Source organism: Salmo salar, chromosome 14, assembly GCF_965601325.2.
Source record: "Salmo salar chromosome 14, fSalSal1, whole genome shotgun sequence".
NCBI classification, from domain to species: domain Eukaryota; kingdom Metazoa; phylum Chordata; class Actinopteri; order Salmoniformes; family Salmonidae; genus Salmo; species Salmo salar.
Window position 1 is genome coordinate 92,662,303 of NC_138304.1, and position 20,160 is coordinate 92,682,462.

The 20,160-nt window shown below is 42.2% G+C and overlaps 2 protein-coding genes across 3 annotated transcripts; one reads left to right on the top strand and one right to left on the bottom strand.

The window, feature by feature from the left end:
- Window positions 1-73: 73 nt before the first annotated feature.
- mterf3 (mitochondrial transcription termination factor 3) lies at window positions 74-6,885 on the bottom strand. The gene is made up of 8 exons (XM_014142875.3): window positions 6,673-6,885; window positions 3,046-3,420; window positions 2,817-2,969; window positions 2,386-2,575; window positions 1,673-1,820; window positions 1,423-1,494; window positions 1,163-1,324; window positions 74-330 (listed from the first exon to the last, which is right to left on the bottom strand). The coding sequence occupies exons 2-8, from the start codon at window positions 3,410-3,412 to the stop codon at window positions 136-138; spliced, it is 1,287 nt and encodes a 428-aa protein (XP_013998350.1). The 5' UTR covers window positions 3,413-3,420; window positions 6,673-6,885; the 3' UTR covers window positions 74-135.
- LOC106570478 (phosphatidylserine synthase 1) lies at window positions 6,130-20,144 on the top strand. 2 transcript variants are annotated; one of them, XM_014142870.3, is made up of 13 exons: window positions 6,130-6,349; window positions 7,536-7,627; window positions 7,980-8,024; window positions 8,126-8,250; window positions 14,307-14,465; window positions 14,763-14,914; window positions 16,305-16,446; window positions 16,775-16,887; window positions 17,111-17,176; window positions 17,656-17,755; window positions 17,981-18,049; window positions 18,162-18,228; window positions 19,071-20,144. In XM_014142870.3, the coding sequence occupies exons 1-13, from the start codon at window positions 6,213-6,215 to the stop codon at window positions 19,160-19,162; spliced, it is 1,359 nt and encodes a 452-aa protein (XP_013998345.3). In that variant the 5' UTR covers window positions 6,130-6,212; the 3' UTR covers window positions 19,163-20,144. The 2 variants fall into 2 exon arrangements, with proteins under 2 accessions (XP_013998345.3, XP_013998343.3); XM_014142868.3 differs by lacking the exon at window positions 6,130-6,349 and adding an exon at window positions 6,837-7,234.
- The last annotated feature ends 16 nt before the right edge of the window (window positions 20,145-20,160 follow it).

The following is a 20,160-nucleotide window of genomic DNA, read 5'->3' on the forward strand; positions in this document are numbered from 1 at the left end:
ACATCTTGGTACAAACATGCTCATCGGCTCATTCATCCAGTTCAATAGTAAACAGCAATATTCAATTGTAGAATATCTTCAACATATTTATTCACATAATAACACACATATACAGAAACTGTAGTGTTTTATCAATTACATTGTCTTCTGAAACAGTTCAAAATCCTTTAGTGTGGCTGATGCCACTTCAGTGCAGAAGGCCTCATCTGGCAGGGAGACTAGCTTGTCCAGACAGATGTAGTTAGGCTTGGCAGGGTCATACTGAGCCTTATCCAGGTATTGCAGGAACAGGTGTCTTTCTTTGATACGAAGGTACCTTGCATTCAGGACCTGTAGAGAGGACAGACAACAGGTGATGGCAAGTCTAACTGAATCTGTGACATGTCTAAAGACAATTCACTGGTAATGTACTGTGTCCCATCAGCTCAACAAAACCAAATGTTTTTAGCCACAACTCAGTCTTTTGCCGTGACCCAGTAGGGGTTACCCACCGTGACCCATAAGTGGTTCCTGATCCATCACTTGGTAAATACTACCCCACCCAATTCATAGACGTGAACTACCTTAAACGCCTATTGACGATAGTATCTTCTGGCCGGGGGAGTTTTGTTACGAGCCCGGACGTTTCTCTAAACGTGAACACGCATCGCTTGCGGTATGGTTTTGGAAACATAATGAACGAATCTTTTATATCAGCGAGAAATAATAAAATAAACAAATAGTTGAATTACTACACACCTTTATAGGGTTAGGGTTCCCACACGGCCATATTTACATGTTACAGCGCTTGTTTACGGAAAACAGACTGAAGACAGTGTGGACTAGCTGTGCTAATTGGCTATCTGCGTTTCCAAACTCTAGTGTGTAAATGGAAGACGGACGCCAAAAACGTATTGTCACTGAAAAAAGTATATTTACTATTTGTGAAATTACTTCGATGTGATATGAAAGTACAGGGCTTTTTGTTTGTAGAACTGATTCATGTTTAGATGGAGTATTTGGCTGTTTCGGCTTCCAGAGCTTAAATGCCTTTAAACAGAACATGAACTATAAGGAGTAAATTATTGGGCTAGGTAAACACTAACATGTCCAGATCATGTATTATCTGCGAGTATCCACTATCTAAAGATGGATAATTCAGGACTGGTAGTTTATAGCTTACCTGTGGGAACTTTACAATCAGGTCATGGGGTATGTTCATCGTGTTGTGGATGTAGTCAAATATCTGGGTCAGTTTCCTCTTGTTAGCAGTAAGAACTTTGGGGATTACAGTGACAATGTGCTGGAGCTCATTTTCACGAAATCCCATCTCCAGTTTACATATCTAGGATGAAAAAGACAGATTCTGAGAATTAATCCTATTTTTCTCTCCAAGAATTAAGACATATCACAGTTACCGTTTAATAGCGTTTGTTTTCATACCTTAAGATTCTCCTTAACTGGCTCCAAGCTCCCACACAAAAGTCTGGGATGGCGAGCCACAACATCCCGTGTCTGAAAGATATGAATGTATGGGTAAAATAATCTTGCATTATCTTACTGTCTGTAATTTGGGGTGTGAATAATGTTCTATGACAAATTTAGTGGGACATAATGTGACCAATTGCGGTTGTTCTTGGGTCAATCCTTACACAACTTTTACATTTAATTGTTTACTGAATTCAGACCTGACCTTCTGAGCACTAAGGCCTAACTGCTGTTGGTAGAATCCAAGGCGGTTGTCCATCCTCTTCACACTGAAGTTCAGCAGGTACGGAGCTCTGGACACCATGGAGGCCACAGACTCAGCGCTGAACTTCTTGGACCTAAGATATGCCACCCTAATGTGAAAGAGAGATTATTACCTTATTTTATACTACAGATTATTTGTAAATAATGTAACAATGAAATGTATCACCTGTCATAGTCCTATAAGAACTGAAGCTGACAGACAAGAGATAACACAGGTATGGAAACACCAAGTTTACTCTCTGTCCCTAAGATAGTATGGTGAATATTATAAAATAAGGATTTTCTGGAGTCCAAGTCAAACTAAGATTCCTTATTTCTGAGCTCAGAGGGAACAGAGTTACACAGCTCAGTGTGCACAGTCTGAATTCCGAAGCATTGGGTGATAAACACATATCTTTATAGTTTCCTGTTCTTGGGTGGGACTTTAAGTTATCCTTTCATCTCTACAAGGACACAGGAGCAAGCTGGTTTGCAACACATAATTATACTCAGAAGAACAGTAGTTTATAATAGGACAGTTTCACAAGGTTAGTTACATACCCAGTTACGTGGACACACAATTTAAAAGGTCCATTACAATAGTCAACCCTATGTGTTGCTGACTGTAGAAAATGCAACCTGCCAATACAACAACCATCCCCTCAACTCTGGTACCTGGCCTGCAGGTTCTCCAGGCTCTCTGTGAGGATGAAGGGGTTGTGGCTGATCAGATAGCCCAGGCGAGAATCCTCCACTCCCAGCTGCTTCAGGAAGACCAGCCGTGGGGTCACGTCTGTCTGGAAGTCTAGCCTCAGCAACATGGAACCCACGTTAGGCCTCTGCTCAAGTTTCCATAGCTGAACACCTGATGAGGGAAAAGAAGTGTTAAAACCAGGGTCACATTCATTATCAAAATGCTCTGCAGTGGAAATCAAAAGCAAGTGTTTATTTTTGGGCTCTGGTAATCCCTCCCCATTTACTTCAGTTTGGTGCCTAGTGAATACGATCCAGAGACATAGATATACATGACATCTATTGCTCTTGTACACTAGACAGTGAGGGAGTAATGGCTAATCAGATACACACCCTAAATGGACCCAACCTACCTAGCTGTACAAGCTTGCCGAGCGTCTCTGACTCGTTGACATAGTCTTTGAGGGAGATGGAGACAGGAGGCAGGGCAGCTGGGATGTCCATACAAACTGCCTCCTCATGACTGATCTCCTCTAATGCAGAGTGGCCTGGGGCATCATGCAAATCTGGAGAGGACAAAAATATTAGGTAGAAATGACCACTGTGTGTGTGTGTGTGTGTGTACAGGGGTGGCATTAGTACCTAAAGCTGTCTGCCACTCCTTCAGAAGCATCCCTCCATCTATGAGTTGATGGGAGAGAGGATTCTGATATGACACCATATCAGTCCCAGGTAACTCATCAGTATTCCTGTGTTTCGTTTGAGATGGTTGGACCTTAGCATGAGATTCACAGTAACTCCGCACTCCTAGATTCCACCTCTGTCGCGTCTGAGATGGATTCGGACTTCTCTGGAGCACGGAGGGCAAGACTGGAACAATGAAAGAATTCCAGAGGGCTGCAGGCCAATGCTGAGCATCTGTGGAATACTGAAGGGTGATGATACCCACAATCCTTGACCTCAGTAAACTGGTACATCTCTGACAAAGCTGGATACAGGTTAAAGCCATGTAGAAATCTGTGATAAAAACACAGGACATTGTGACATGAGAAGGGGGTCTGTACATTGAACGTAACTGGAACACACCATCATGCAAGTACTTTAGCCACTGCTATGAATTTTTAATTGAGCTTGAATGATGGGGATTGGTGTTGTTGAGTAAAGAAGCAACCAATAGATTATAAACAATGAATAAGGGGCTAGCCAGCAGATCCGACCCACTTGCTTACAACTGCACTATGGTCAGACAGCCTAACCTGTGTATATTAAGACACTGCGGAGCCAGCGCAAGATATGGCTCAGTAAACATTCCTCAATTCAGGGATGAGAAATTAGTTCTAATCCGAATTATTGTTACACCGAGAATATGGAACGACTACTAAAGGGGAACTGACAGAGCTTTAGCAACATGGAATCTTATTAAAATCTGTTCATATAAACCGCCAGGAAGAATATGACACCTTTTATTAAACATTTTCTGAAAAAGCGAATACTTAGGTAGTCATTTTCACATTTTCATAAATTCATTGAATTTTTGAGAATGACCTATAAGGCATTTGTGAAAATTCGATTGCAATATAGAATGGGAAAGCGGCTGTGCGTTTGGACAATTGATACACGCTGCAGTAAATAAACATCAGTCTTGTCCGGAATCTACGCAGACCGGTGTGGCATAGACAATCACAGCTATAGTAGGCCTATATGCAAATAAGCCATTTGCCACACTGCCATCATTCACTTTGTATGGACCTCGCTTTATGCACGGAGGCATTGTCATGCTGAAACAGGAAAGGGCCTTCCCCAAACTGTTGCCACAAAGTTGGAAGCACAGAATAGTCTAGAATGTCATTGTATAATGTAGCGTTACGATTTCCCATCACTGGAACTAAGGGGCCTAGCCCGAACCATAAAAACAGCCCCAAAACATTATTCCTCCTCCACCAAACTTTACAGCTGGCATTATGCATTCGGGGAGGTAGAGTTCTCCTGGCATCCACAAAACCTAGATTTGTTTGTTGGACTGCCAGATGGTGAAGTGTGATTCATCACTCCAGAGATCTTAGGCTTGTGTGCAGATGCTCGGCCACGGAAACCCATTTCATGAAGCTCCCGACGAACAGTTCTTGTGCTGGCGTGCTTCCAGATGCAGTTTGGAACTCGATAGTGAGTGTTGCTACACGCTTCAGCACTCGGCGGCCCGGTTTTGTGAGCTTGTGTGGCCTAGGACGTTGCGGCTGAGCCGGTGTCGCTCCTAGACATTTCCACTTCACAATAACAGCACTTACAGTTGACCGGGGTAGCTCTAGCAGGGCAGACATTTGACCAACTGACTATGTCGGTGCCACATTGAAAGTCCTTCATTTGGCCATTCTACGGCCAATGTTTGACTTTGGAGATTGCATGGTGGTGTGCTCGATTTTATACACCTATCAGCAATGGGTGTGGCTGAAATAGCCAAATCCAATCATTTGAAGGAGTGTCTCCTTGTTCACCCACGACTGCAGGGCCAAGCACAACTCCAACATCATCATTAAGTTTGCTGACGACACAACAGTCTGATTACCGACAACGGTGAGACAGCCTATAGAGAGGTCAGAGACCTGGCAGTGTGGTTCCAGGACAACAACCTCTCCCTCAGCGTGAGCAAGACAAAGGAGCTGATTGTTGATTACATGAAAAGGAGGGCCGAACATGCCCCCATTCACATCGACAGGGTTATAGTGGAACGGGTTGAGAGTTTCAAGTTCCATGGTGTCCACATCACCAACAAACTATTATGGTCCAAACACACCAAGACAATCGTGAAGAGGGTACAACAATATCTTTTTCCCCTCAGGAGACTGAAAATATTTGGCATGGGTCCCCAGGTCCTTAAAAAGTTCTGCACCATTGAGAGTATCCTGCCCGGTTGCATCACCGCCTGGTATGGCAACTGCTCGACATCCGACCGTAAGGCGCTACAGAGGGTAGTGCGTACAGCTCAGTACATCACTGGGGCCAAGCTTCCTACCATCCAGGACCTATATACTAGGTGGTGTCAGATGAAGGCCCAAAAAACTGTCAAGACTCCAGTCACCCAAGTCATAGACTGTTCTCTCTGCTACCCCACCGCAAGTGGTACCGGACCACCAAGTCTAGGTTCAAAAGGCTCCTTAACAGCTTCTACCTGCAAGCCATAAGACTGCTGAACAATTCATAAAATGGCCACCCGGACTATTGACATTGACCCCCTTTGTTTTTACACTGCTGCTACTCACTGTTTATTATCTATGCATAGTCACTTTACCCCTACATACATCTACAAATTACCTTGGTACCGGTACCCCCTATTTATAGTATATAGCCTCGTTATTTTTATTGTGTTACTTTTTTACTTCAGTTTATTTAGTCAATATTTTCTTAACTCCATTTCTTGAACTGCATTGTTGGTTAAGGGCTCGTAAGTAAGCATTTCACAGAAAGGTATACAACTGTTGTATTCAGCAAATGTGGCAAATAAAATTGTATTTGATCCATCTATTCTGACAACAATGCCTTACTGTACAATATGTAATTTTTAGGCAAATATAACTTATTTAAAAAAAAAAAATTGTATAGAGTTGGTTTTGAAGCATAAACTGGGAATTTCATACTTCATTATTGATATGATTGTTTGTTTCATATCTGTAGTTAAAACGCTGTCAGTTCCACTTTAAGTAAACTGCCATTTTAGTCTTCATTCTATCTATCAGTAGCAACAGCATCCATTATGGGATGGTATGTGGTGTTGAACAACAAAGGAGCTGATTGACTGACACTGTCATTCCAAAATGGCTGCTGTGGCTTTTGCTACCAAGCATGAGGATGAAAATGACAGTTTTATTTCAAAACTAGCAGTTGTTCAATCTTCTCAGTCTAACTGTTGGGATAATTCGGAATATAACGCATTTCTCATCCCTGGATTGAGGTATGTTTTCTGAGCCATATCTCGCGCTGGTTCCGCTGTGTCTTAATATACACATCAATGTTGTCAGACCCTAGTGCAGCTATAAACAAGCAGGTCGGATCTGCTGGCTAAAAGAGGGCATGTCTCGTTGAAGCAGCAATGGCTAGCTAGATTGCGTAGAACAATCATACGGGGTAGCCAGCCAGCGGATAGAAATAGTGGTTTTTGCTAGTACAAAATTGATGACATCATACATTAACTTACAAAAGTATGGGTCAAAACATGAATATGTCCCCTGAACAGGCGTAAAAACAACAAGATAGCGCCAAAGTCAATCTACTCACGTGTGCACTCAAACCGAAGGATTACGGAAGTGTCCCTATTTTGGCTGTACCAAAATAGGAATACAGCAAGGCAATGAGACAGCTCAAACTAAAACAACCTATGAGGAACCGATACAATCGGGAATTTCTAATGTTAGAGATTATAAAACTCTTTCCGAAGAAAAATGGCAGTGAATGAATTGGGAGTGCTGGTATTGGAATGTGCAGTCCCACTACACCCCTATATTTTGTTGAGTTGGTTGCGCCGTTGTCTGGTTTGCTCAGTACTCTCTCTGACCCTTGTCGTTCCCAGTACTCATCCATGTACTTATTGGAAGACAAACCTGTCCTGTCTGGAAGTGCTGACAGATACTTTAAAAAAAAGAAACTCCTTAACCCTCGCCATGGCACCTGTTTTGGGGTCCCGGACATTAAGCAAGGATGATGTGAATTACATGTTACACTTTAGGATGATTAACGAGCAACAGGTGGAGGACATCAGCATCGACGTTTTCTACAAGCCTCACACTCTCACTCTCTTGACGTTCACTGTAGTTAGTTTGATTTACTTCGTATTTTCCAGGTAACCCAATGACCGTAGAGAGTAGACGGCTCATTGGACCAGCAAGTAGACCTAGTGGTTGTGCTAACTTGGCCTATTAATCTAACCCATGTGTAAACTCAATTGTATAATTGAACTACGTACGTTTAGACACTAATGTTCCTTATTGTAATAAATACAAAAATCAAGCAAACTTTTTTTTAAATGTCACATTTTCGGTTTACTGTATCATAGTAAACCTCACTTCATCCTCTGAGAATAATGTACATATTGCATATCTCAGCCAATTATTTTTTATGTTAAACCCTGCTCTCTCTGCCAGGGAGGATACAGATGCTGACAACAACCTTCGAGTGGGTCTCCTGTTGGTTGTCTCCTTCTTCCTCATCATCAGTGTCCTGGCCTTCCCCAATGGTACTCACTCAGTCATTGCCTTGTACTTGACAATAGCCCAGCCCTGCACCTGGTAGAAAACGTGTGTCTGCATGGGGTGGGTGGGAGGAATGTTGTTCTAGTGTAGATCATTGGTCACATAATAGATGTAAAGGTCTTTTGAGTTCTTCCAAGATTCAAAACTAGTCTTCAGCATGGCCTTTTGCAGCTTGACATGGTTTTGATTGTACGAGTGAATGGGATACCCACTGTTTGCAGTATATGCTACGTTAACTTTTGAAGTGCAGTGTATGTAGGTTTTGGTAGAGCCACTCTTATAATGGTAGATGCATGTATAAGTGTGTAAATGCAGTATTTAATTTAACCACTTCAGGTCCATTCACCCGACCACATCCTGCGATTTGGCGCATGGTATTTGGTGAGTAGGCCAACTGTACAGTATAAGTCATCATCAGGGGAACTCCTCTATGGAAACATGTTCATGGAACTCCACTCTGATTGGTTCCTTCCTGTTGTCAGGTATGAGTGTTCTGTACTTCCTGTTCCTGGTCATCCTCCTCTTCCTGAACTGGGCTCAGGTAAAGAGACTAATGTACTGGGTGGACCCCAACCTACGCTATGCTACCCGTGAGGCTGATATCATGGTGAGTGATTTTTATCTCAATATGTTACTGTATTCATTCACCGCATGCCAAACACCATATTCGGTGTGTGTAGTTGCCCCTAGACGCTGATCTTGGGTCAGTTAAGCATTTTTCCAACTAATGAGTCAGGTTATGATTGGGGGAGGGGCAGCTGTTCCTAGATCTGTACTTTGGAGAAACTTAACCCTGGAGCTTGTATTCAAGATGATCTATGACTCCCCCTCCATTCCCTCTAGCATTTATCCTATTACATCCATCCTTTAGTTTAAATCCATGCCATGTTTTCACAATGAAAAGGTAGGCTAAATTCTGATGAAGTGATCATGGTTTAGGTTTGGAAAGCTTTCCAATCCGGAGGGCAATGTAATCCAATGACATTTGCGGGAGATAGATGCGCAACTTTGGTTTTTAGAAGTGGGACATGTATGTACGTATGTACGTATGTATGTACGTATGTATGTACGTATGTATGTATGTATGTATGTATGTATGTATGTATGTACACACACACTATCGTTCAAAAGTTTGGGGTAATTTGAAATGTCCTTGTTTTTGAAAGAAAAGCAACATTTTTGTCCATTAAAATAATATCAAATTGATCAGAAATACAGTGTAGACATTGTTAATGTTGTAAATGACTGTTGTAGCTGGAAACGGCTGATTTTTAATGGAGTATCTACATAGGCGTACAGAGGCCCATTATCAGCAACCATCTCTCCTGTGTTCCAATGGCACCTTGTTAGTTAATCCAAGTTTATAATTTTAAAAGGCTAATTGATCATTAGAAAACCATTTTTCAATTATGTTAGCACAGCTGAAAACTTTTTCTTATTAAAGAAGCAATAAAACTGGCCTTCTTTAGACTAGTTGAGTATCTGGAGAATCAGCATTTGTGGGTTCAATTACAGGCTCAAAATGGCCAGAAACAAATAACTTTCTAATGCAACTCGTCAGTCTATTCTTGTTCTGAGAAATGAAGGCTATTACATGCAAGAAATTCCCAAGAAACTGAAGATATCGTACAACGCTGTGTACTACTCCCTTCACAGAACAGCACAAACTGGCTCTAACCAGAATAGAAAGAGGAGTGGCAGGCCCCGGTGCACAACTGAGCAAGAGGACAAGTACATTAGTGTCTAGTTTGAGAAAACAGACGCCTCACAAGTCCTCAACTGGCAGCTTCATTAAATAGTACCTGCTAAACACCAGTCTCAACGTCAACAGTGAAGAGGCAACTCCGGGATGCTGGCCTTCTAGGCAGAGTTGCAAAGAAAAAGCCGCATCTCAGACTGGCCAATAAAAATAAAATATTAAGATGGGCAAAAGAACACAGTCACTGGACAGAGGAAGATTGGAAAAAGTGTTATGGACAGATGAATCTAAGTTTGAGGTGTTCGGATCACTAAGAACATTCGTGAGACGCAGAAAAAATGAAAAGATACTGGAGGAGCGCTTGACGCCATCTGTCAAGCATGGTGGAGGCAATGTGATGGTCTGGGGGTGCTTTGGTGGTGGTAAAGTGGGAGATTTGTACAGGGTAAAAGGGATCTTGAAGGATGGCTATCACTCCATTTTGCAATGCCATGCCATACACTGTGGACGGCTCCTAATTGGAGCCAATTTCCTCCTACAACAGGACAATGACACAAAGCACAGCTCCAAACTATGCAAGAACTATTTAGGGAAGAAGCAGTCAGCTGGTATTCTGTCTAATGGAGTGGCCAGCACAGTCACCGAATGTCAACCCTATTGAGCTGTTGTGGGAGCAGCTTGACCGTATGGTACATAAGAAGTGACCATCAAGCCAATCCAGCCAATATATTCATTTTGCAACTCATTTCATATATGTTTTCATGGAAAACAAGGACATTTCTAAGTGACCCCAAACCTTTGAACGGTAGTGAGTGTGTATGTGTGTGTATGTCACTTAGAAATGTCCTTGTTTGTTTATTTTTATATATTTTTATTTAATTTATTTTATTTCACCTTTATTTAACCAGGTAGGCAAGTTGAGAACAAGTTCTCATTTACAATTGCGACCTGGCCAAGATAAAGCAAAGCAGTTCGACAACATACAAAAACAGAGTTACACATGGAGTAAAACAACATACAATCAATGATGCAGTAGAATTATTTTTTTTTTTAAATAAATAAAAAATATATACAAAATAAATAAAAAATAAGACTAATATAATAATAAAAATATAATATTACACACACACACACACACACGTGTGTGTGTAGTGCCTTTCAAAAGTTTGGACACCTACTCATTCAAGGGTTTTTCTTTATTTGTACTATTTTCTACATTGTAGAATAATAGTGAAGACATAAAAACTATGAAATGACACACAGGGAATCATGTGGTAACCAAAAAAGTGTTAAAGAAATAAATAAATATTTTATATTTGAGATTCTTCAAAGTAGCCACCTTTTGCCTTGATGACAGCTTTGCACACTCTTGGCATTCTCTCAACCAGCTTCATGAGGTAGTCACCTGGAATGGATTTCAATTAACATGTGTGCCTTAAGTTAATTTGTGGATTTACTTTCCTTCTTAATGCATTTGAGCCAATCAGTTGTGTTGTAACAAGGTAGGGGTGGTATACAGAAGATAACCCTATTTGGTAAAAGACCAAGTCCATATTATTGCAAGAACAGCTCAAATAAGCAAAGATAAACGACAGTCCATCATTACTTTAAGACATGAAGGTCAGTCAATGTGGAACATTTAAAAAAACTTTGAACGTTTCTTCAAGTGCAGTCAAAAAAAAACATCAAGTGTCATGATGAAACTGGCTCTCATTAGGACCGCCACAGGAAAGGAAAACCCAGAGTTACATTTGCTGCACAGGATAAGTTCATTAGAGTTACCAGCCTCAGAAATTGCAGCCCAAATAAATGCTTCACAGTGTAAGACACATCTGAACATCAACTGAATCAGGCCTTCATGGTCGAATTGCTACAAAGAAGCCCCTACTAAAGGACACAAATAAGAAGAAGAGACTGGGTTGGGCCAAGAAACACAAGCAATGGACATTGGACCGGCGGAAATCAGTCCTTGGGTCTGATGAGTCTAAATGTGAGATTTTTGGTTCCAACTGCTGTGTCTTTTGATATGCAGAGCAGGTGAACGGATGATCTCCGCATGTGTGGTTTCCACCGTGAAGCATGGAGTAGGAGGTGTCATTGTGTGGGGGTTCTTTGCTGGTGACATTGTCAGTGATTTATTTAGAATTCAAGGCACACTTAACCAGCATGGCTACCACAGCATTCTGCTGTGATATCCCATCTGATTTGCGCTTAGTGGGACTAACATTTGTTTTTCAACAGGACAATGACCCAAACACACCTCCAGGCTGTGTAAGGGCTATTTGACCAAGAAGGAGAGTGATGGTGCTGCATCAGATGACCTGGCCTCCACAATCACCCGACCTCAACCCAATTGAGATGGTTTGGGATGAGTTAGACAGCAGAGTGAAGAAAAAGCAGCCAACAAGTGCTCAGCATATGTGGGAACTCCTTCAAGACTTTGGGGAAAGCATTCCAGGTGAAGCTGGTGGAGAGAATGCCAAGAGTGTGCAAAGCTGTCAAGGCAAAGGATTGCTACTTTGAAAGAATCTAAAATCTATTTGGATTTGTTTAACACATTTTGGTTTCTACGTGATTCCATATGTTATTTCATAGTTTTGATGTCTTCATTATTATTATTCTACAATGTAGAAAATAGTAAAAAATAAAGAAAAACCCTTGAATGAGTAGGTGTCCAAACCTTTGACTTGTACTACATATAAACTAAAAAAAATAAAGAATCCTCTCGCTGTCAAATGCGTTTATTTTCAGCAAACTTAACATGTGTAAATATTGGTATGAACATAACAAGATTCAACAACTGAGACATAAACTGAACAAGTTCCACAGACATGTGACTAACAGAAATTGAATAATGTGGCCCTCAACAAAGGAGGGGTCAAAAGTAACAGTATCTGGTGTGGCCACCAGCTGCATTAAGTACGGCAGTGCATCTCCTCCTCATGGACTGCACCAGATTTGCCAGTTCTTGCTGTGAGATGTTACCCCACTCTTCCACCAAGGCACCTGCAAGTTCCCGGACATTTCTGGGGGTAATGGCCCTAACCTTCACCCTCCGATCCAACAGGTCCCAGACGTGCTCAATGGGATTGAGATCCGGGCTCTTCGCTGGCAATGGCAGAACACTGACATTCCTGTCTTGCAGGAAATCACACACAGAAGGAGCAGTATGGCTGGTGGCATTGTCATGCTGGAGGGTCATGTCAGGATGAGTCTGCAGGAAGGGTACCACATGAGGGAGGAGGATGTCTTCCCTGTAACGCACAGTGTTGAGATCGCCTGCAATGACAACAAGCTCAGTCCGATGATGCTGTGACACACCGCCGCAGACCATGACGGACCCTCAACCTCCAAATCGATCCCGCCCCAGAGTTCAGGCCTCGGTGTAATGCTCATTCCTTCAACGATAAACGCGAATCCGACCATCACCCCTGGTGAGACACAACCGCGACTTGTCAGTGAAGAGTACTATTTGCCTGTCCTGTCTGGTCCAGTGACGGAGGGTTTGTGCCCATTGACGACGTTGTTGCCGGTGATATCTGGTGAGGACCTGCCTTACAACAGGCCTACAAGCCCTCAGTACAGCCTCTCTCAGCCTATTGTGGACAGTCTGAGCACTGATGGAGAGGTTGTGCGTTCCTGGTGTAACTCGGGCAGTTGCCATCCTGTACCTGTCCCGCAGATGTGATGTTCGGATGTACCGATCCTGTGCAGGTGTTGTTACACGTGGTCTGCCACTGCGAGGATGATCAGCTGCCCGTCCTGTCTCCCTGTAGCACTGTCTTATGTGTCTCACAGTACGGACATTGCAAATGATTGACATGGCCACATCTGCAGTCCTCATGCCTCCTTGCAGCATACCTAAGGCACATTCTCGCAGATGAGCAGGGACCTTGGGCATCTTTCTTTTGGTGATTTTCAGAGTCAGTAGAAAGGCCTCTTTAAGGTCCTAAGTTTTCATAACTGTGACCTTAATTGCCTACCGTCTGTAAGCTGTTAGTGTCTTAATGACTGTTCCACAGGTGCATGTTCATTAATTCTTTATGGTTCATTGAACAAGCATGGGAAACAGTGTTTAAACCCTTAACAATGAAGATCTGTGAAGTTATTTGGATTTTTACGAATTATCTTAGGTTGACAGGGTCTTGTTTTTTGCTGAGTTTATATATAGATCTAGATATCTATTTATTATTTATCCATTTGGATAAACTCTCCAAACAGCCTACCCGAACGCTCGGAAGCGTCCGCATGGTACAAAATCACACCGTTTCCTCGTTTTTGTATCACATTCCAATGATAAAATAAGTGAGTTTAGGCAAACTGAAAGTATGCATTTTAGAAATAGTTTTCACATACAAACTTTTTATGTCTGAACTCAGAATCAAATAGGCTTCCCAAAAATAACATAGTCGCTGTGGTAGAACATTTATATTGATCAAGGTCCAATCAGGTAGCCCGATTTCAGATGTGTCCATGTAAACAGGATTAATAGGCAAAACGTTCTTCTTGCAAAGCATGTAAACGTTTTAATCAAATTATATTAGAGTATTCACAATAAGCGTATTATTGTGTTCATGTAAACGTACCCATTGTCTCATGAGGCCTTCCTCCCAAATCTTGACTGAACTATATGTGAGCGAAACCTGGATGTCAGAGTCTAGAATCACTTAGAGCGTTGGGCCAGTAACCGAAAGGTTGCCAGAGCGAATCCCTGAGCTGACATGGTAAAGCTCTGTCGTTCTGCCCATGAGCAAGGCTGTTAACCCACTGTTCCCTGTGGATTTTGATTTAAGGCAGCCTCCCGCACCTCTCTGATTCAGAGGGGTTAAATGCAGAAGACACATTTCAGTTCAAGGCATTGTTGTACAACTGACTAGGTATACCCCTTTCCTTTCCCACCACTGTATTATGTCTTATATGCTTTTTCTGTCTTCATGTCTTACCTGGCCTTTCTTCTCCTGCAGGAATATGCAGTGAACTGCCACGTGATAACCTGGGAGCGGATCCTGAGCCACTTCGACATCTTTGTGTTTGGGAATTTTGCGGGCTGGGCCATGAAGGCCCTGCTCATCCGCAGCTACGGCGTCTGCTGGACCATCAGCATCACCAGGGAGCTCACTGAGGTAAATAAATGTGCATCCCAAATGGCACCCTATTCCCTATACAGTGCACACATTTTGACCAGAGCCATATGGACCCTCAAAAGTGGTGCACTATTTAGGGAATATGGTGCCTTTTGGGACACACATGTCTTTGAAGTCCTGCTCAATTTCTAACAACAGATCACATTTAGGTTTCAGTCCATATGTAGACTCTGATATATTCTATTGGATGTGCTCATTTAAGTCAAATGTCAGCTCCTCATTCACCTCGCTTTCTCTGTCTGTCTGTCTCGCTCTTTTTCTGTCTCACTCTCTCAGCTGTTTTTCATGCACCTGCTGCCTAACTTTTCTGAGTGCTGGTGGGACCAGGTGATCCTGGACTTCCTGCTTTGTAATGGAGGGGGCATCTGGCTGGGCATGACTGTGTGTCGCTTCCTGGAGATGCACACCTACCAATGGGCCAGCATCAAGTGAGTTATCTTTCTATTGGATTCCTCCCTTTTCCTGTAGTCTCATGACAGATGGCACAATACAGTTAAACTACATTATTCTATTGAATTTCTGCCTGCTTTGATTAATTGAATGTGTGCTTTCTCATTTACACTGAGTGTACAAAACATTAGGAACACCTTAATATTGAGTTGCCCCTTTTTAACCCTCAGAACAGCCTCAGTTAGTCGGGGCAAGGACTCTACTAGGTGTCGAAAGCATTCCAAAGGGATGCTAGCCAATGTGGACTCCAATGCTTCCCACAGGTGTCAAGTTGGCTGGATGTCAATAGGGTGGTGGACCATTCATGATACACACAGGAAACTGTTATGGTGGTTAATTTCTTTACTATCAAATGAGGAGAGACAAACTTATCACACAAGTCAGAGTTATACTTCAACTAAATCGGTATTCACTTATTAATAAGGAAGCAGGTCAGTACAACATACACATATAAAGTGAACTGATTCAGTGCTCTATGATGGCTGGTCGATGAATCACCCTCAGATGATTCGTTCAGAGCCCCGAGACAAAAGTACAAAGGTCTTTTATAGCTAAGATGAACCCCCTTCAGTCTACATGAAGAACAACAGATGTATGGAATGGGTAACAAGGTTAAGATTTGTATGAAAGATACTTATAATTCACAGCAGACACTATCTGCGGTTAAAAACAGTTTTCTTTGTGTAGAGACCAAGGTCTGGCCCTGGGGTCATCTCTCCCTGGTACCCTATAGAACAGAAACATTAACTCATGCTCTGGAATGCGGTACCCGAAAGACATCGTAAATCTCCTGTCAGTGTTATCTCCCAGAGGCCCACTTTCAGTTCACCCAGACACAATAAGAACCCTCTATGCTGTTGAATAAAACAACCATTTGATGGAATAAAAGTATTATAACAATCTTGTAATTACCACCATACTGTTGAGTGTGAAAAATCCAGCAGCGTTGCAGTTCTTGACACACTCAAATCAGTGTGCCTGGCACCTACTACCATACCCCGTTCAAAGGTACTTAAATATTTTGTCTTGCCCATTCACCCTCTGAATGGCACACATACACAAACCATATCGCAAATGTCTCAAGGCTTAAAAATCCTTTAACCTGTTTCCTCCCCTTCGTCTACACTGATTTGAAATGGATTAAACAAGTGACATCAATAAGGGATCATAGCTTTCTCCTGGATTCACCTGGTCAGTCTATGTAATGGAAAGGCATGCTTTGTACACTCAGCGTACGTATGTAATTCTCTTTATGCCTGTATCTGTGTGTTTAACCTTATGTGTCTGTGTCTGAACACCCATCAGTGGTACTTCCCAGTGTGTAGGTGTACCTCTGGTTGTATATCTGTATCTATGATGTGTCTTCAGAGACATCCATACGACCACAGGGAAGCTGAAACGAGTTCTGCTCCAGTTCACCCCAGCCAGCTGGACCTACATACGCTGGTTAGACCCCAAGTCCTCCATCCAGAGGTTGGCTGGGATCTACCTCTTTATGATCCTCTGGCAGGTGACCTCTGACCTGGAAATGATACATAGTATCTAGTGTCAGGGTTAGAAGTCAGAATCCATTTATGTCATTACTCTGAATATTGACTGAAGTCATTTGTGATTGAACACTGTTGGGAAACAAATGGAGTTGAACAATTTTTATTTGTATTTAAAAAATATATATAATTTGCAACAGTTGATATGTTTTCTATGATCTTGTCTTATTGATGTTGCTGAAGATTATGGGGTAGATGTTATGGTATCTAAGCTATGTGTTCAGTGTTGATTTTAATATACATGTTGCTGGACTACTTTACTTCCTGTCTGTCCTCCTTTCCTCTAAACAGCTGACTGAGTTGAACACTTTCTTCCTGAAGCACATCTTCGTGTTCCAGGCGTTTCACACACTCAGCTGGTGCCGGATCCTCCTCCTCGGAATCATCACAGCCCCTACTGTACGGTAAGGACCTCTCCAACATGCCACTCCACACGTGCTCTACATTATAGAGGCACATTTGGGTTTTGACAGACACGTGCAGTCTCTTCTCATATAGATGGAATTGAGTTGAAATCAGTTTTGAACTATTTCTGTAAACCTTTCTGTTTATCGTAATGATTTGACAGTCATTTTTGTCATGGCTGTAGATAAACTGTATCTTATGTTCGTCTTCCTGTTCTTTCAGACAGTATTATGCGTATCTGACAGACTCACAGTGCAAAAGAGTGGGAACACAATGTTGGATGTTTGGGTGAGTCTCGTCTGGATCCTCTAGTGGCCATTTCTAAAGTTGCGACCATGTCATTGACAAACGTCTCAGAAGTGCTGTGAATGGGAAATTAGGTCACGTACAGTTTTATTCAAAATATTGTAAAGATGCTGACCTCATCTCAGTCCTAAGCTTGTGATTGCCCTGACTAGGCTCTGGTAACCATGGTGACCAGACTTGCTCTCTCACTATTAAATAGAAAACAATGAGGGCCTTATATGCCCCTGGCTTCACCCCTTCAATATCATAAGCGCAGCAAAAGTCTATGTACCCTCTGCAGTCTGGTGACTAGAATTAATGAGGAAATGTATTTGTTTTCTGTGACTGCATTTTAACATAGTGCCATTAACAAAAAAAACATATTTTGCTATAGGTAATGCTTGTTGTAAAATGCAATTATTGTTAGAGGTGAATGTTTGGTGGTGAGTGTCCGTTAACAACGGTCTCTATCTAACCCACAGGGCCATAGCCTTCCTGGAGGCCCTAGCGTGCATCAAGTTTGGTCAGGATGTGTTCTCCAAAACACAAGTCCGGTCTGTGTTCCAGTGGGTTCTGTGTGTGGTAAGAGCCGTGTCTCTCTCGCTCGCTCTGTGTGTGTGTGTGTGCACGAACATGTGTTTACTTTAAACAATTCTCCCTGCTCCAATTCTTGTATCGCAAGTGTCCATAACAATGATGTGCAATTTAGGCTGTGTAATACCATTGGTATGCTCTGACATGTGACTGCTATGTGGGAGATGAGTGCTCTCATTGTGGTGTCAGTGCTCTCTACCTTTCTCTCTGTAGGCCTTCATCACCAGTCTCTGTCTGTATGGGATGGTGCGGTATGAGCAGAAGGATGAGCCTGAGTTAAAGGTAAGCCCACAGTCAACTGTTTCACAGAAAAACTATGTTGGCCATAAATCTTTGTCCAGTTTAGTATTTTTATTTTTGCTTCTGACTGACTATCAAGAACCCTCTCCTTTAGAGCGTCTCTGAGCGTGAGGATGGTAACCTAATAGACTTGTGTGGTTACGTCCCTGATGACATCACAGGTAAGCATCAGAGTCAAGTGGAATGTATTTTTATATATGAAGCATAATCAAATCAAATGTATTTATATAGCCCTTCTTACATCAGCTGATATCTCAAAGTGCTGTACAGAAGCCCAGCCTAAAACACCAAACAGCAAGCAATGCAGGTGTAGAAGCACGGTGGCTAGGAAAAACTCCCTAGAAAGGCCAAAACCTAGGAAGAAATCTAGAGAGGAACCAGGCTATGAGGGGTGGCCAGTCCTCTTCTGGCTGTGCCGAGTGGAGATTATAACAGAACATGGCCAAGATGTTCAAATGTTCATAAATGACCAGCATGGTCAATAATAGTAATCACAGTATTTGTCGAGGGTGCAACAGGTCAGCACCTCAGGAGTAAATGTCAGTTGGCTTTTCATAGCCGATCATTGAGAGTATCTCTACCGCTCCTGCTGTCTCTAGAGAGTTGAAAACAGCAGGTCTGGGACAGGTAGCACGTCCGGTGAACAGGTCAGGGTTCCATAGCCGCAGGCAGAACAGTTGAAACTGGAGCAGCAGCACGGCCAGGTGGACTGGGGACAGCAAGGAGTCATCATGCCAGGTAGTCCTGAGGCATGGTCCTAGGGTTCAGTTCCTCCGAGAGAGAATTAGAGAGAGCATACTTAAATTCACACAGGACACCGGATAAGACAGGAGAAATACTCCAGATATAACAGACTGACCCTAGCCCCCCCGACACATAAACTACTGCAGCATAAATACTGGAGGCTGAGACAGGAGGGGTCAGGAGACACTGTGGCCCCATCCAATGAATCATATTTGTTGATGTTCATCAAGGAGCCTATTTCCTGTTTGTCCTCTTGTAGGTGAGAGAGACTCTTGGAATAACTCAGCCAGCTCATCTAAACGAAGGAGAGGCTCTGGGAGAACCAAAGCTGTCAATGGACACAATGATTAAAAGCAAAGAGAGCCGATGAAGGGACTACATCCCTACTGCACCCAACAACTCTGTGGGGAGATGGAAGGAGGAGAATTTGGGAGAGGAGGTTCAAGAGGTGGGGATATTACATTGGTTAAATAGGTGGTTGAACAAGGAGAAAGTAAATGAAGCGTAAACTGAATGGGAAAGGCTGAGCAGAGAGCTTTACTACATTTACCTTTTAAACATTTAGCAGACACTCTTATCCAGAGCGACTTACTACACTTTGGTGACCACTCCCACTTTACTGTGTGTGTGTGAGATCAAGAACTGTTCAACAAAAGTTGCATTTACCTTTTGATGAGGAGGCACCAACTTTTGAGTTTACACTTTTCACATAATTTACTGTACACCAAGGGGTACCGAATGCAATTTTTAATTTCCCCCCTCTCTTTTTGTGTTGTTCAAATGATGACTAAGTATTACAGGATGGGTTTCATTTAACTAACAATGAAAAATGTAATAATCTGAAGGTTAAGCCTGAATTGTTGAGATTGAGAGTTTGATTCAGAATTTGAGTCAATAATTTTTTTTCACTCAATAAGTTAAAGTTATACATGTATATTGAAAGTCAGAATTCACATTTTTTTCAATCAGGATTTGTAGAAATAATTCCAGGCCTTAAATGTTTAGAATGTAATGGTGACCTATTTTGTTCAGGTGAGTGTGTGAAAGGTAATGTGATTAACCTTTGATTTTATACAAGCATTAAGAGTGCATGTGTTTTTATATGAATGATGTGAACTGCACACTGTTGCAAGATGATGTATATGACTATAGCTTTCTAATAAATAATTAAAACATGACAGTCAATATTTAAAACAGGACCGTATTTTTTGGTCCTTTGTGTTATGACCAATTTGTACCAGTTGGTGGTAGTAGAGAGTCAGGTAGCAGAGGATCATTTTGATCAGTCTTACTACTGGGCTGGAGGGATTCAAAAATAAAATATTTCCATTAATCTCCCATGCATTGTG

Bases quoted from the DNA above. Each gene is read 5' to 3' on its own strand.
- mterf3 (XM_014142875.3), bottom strand. From the start codon at position 3,412: ATGGCTTTAACCTGTATCCAGCTTTGTCAGAGATGTACCAGTTTACTG. The intron at 2,576-2,816 runs GTAGGTTGGGTC...TTCCCTCATCAG, and splicing joins CGGCAAGCTTGTACAGCTAG to GTGTTCAGCTATGGAAACTT. The intron at 1,495-1,672 runs GTCAGGTCTGAA...CATATCTTTCAG, and splicing joins TAGGCCTTAGTGCTCAGAAG to ACACGGGATGTTGTGGCTCG.
- LOC106570478 (XM_014142868.3), top strand. From the start codon at position 6,837: ATGGCAGTGAATGAATTGGGAGTGCTGGTATTGGAATGTGCAGTCCCA. The intron at 7,628-7,979 runs GTACTCACTCAG...TAACCACTTCAG, and splicing joins TGTCCTGGCCTTCCCCAATG to GTCCATTCACCCGACCACAT. The intron at 8,251-14,306 runs GTGAGTGATTTT...CTTCTCCTGCAG, and splicing joins CCCGTGAGGCTGATATCATG to GAATATGCAGTGAACTGCCA.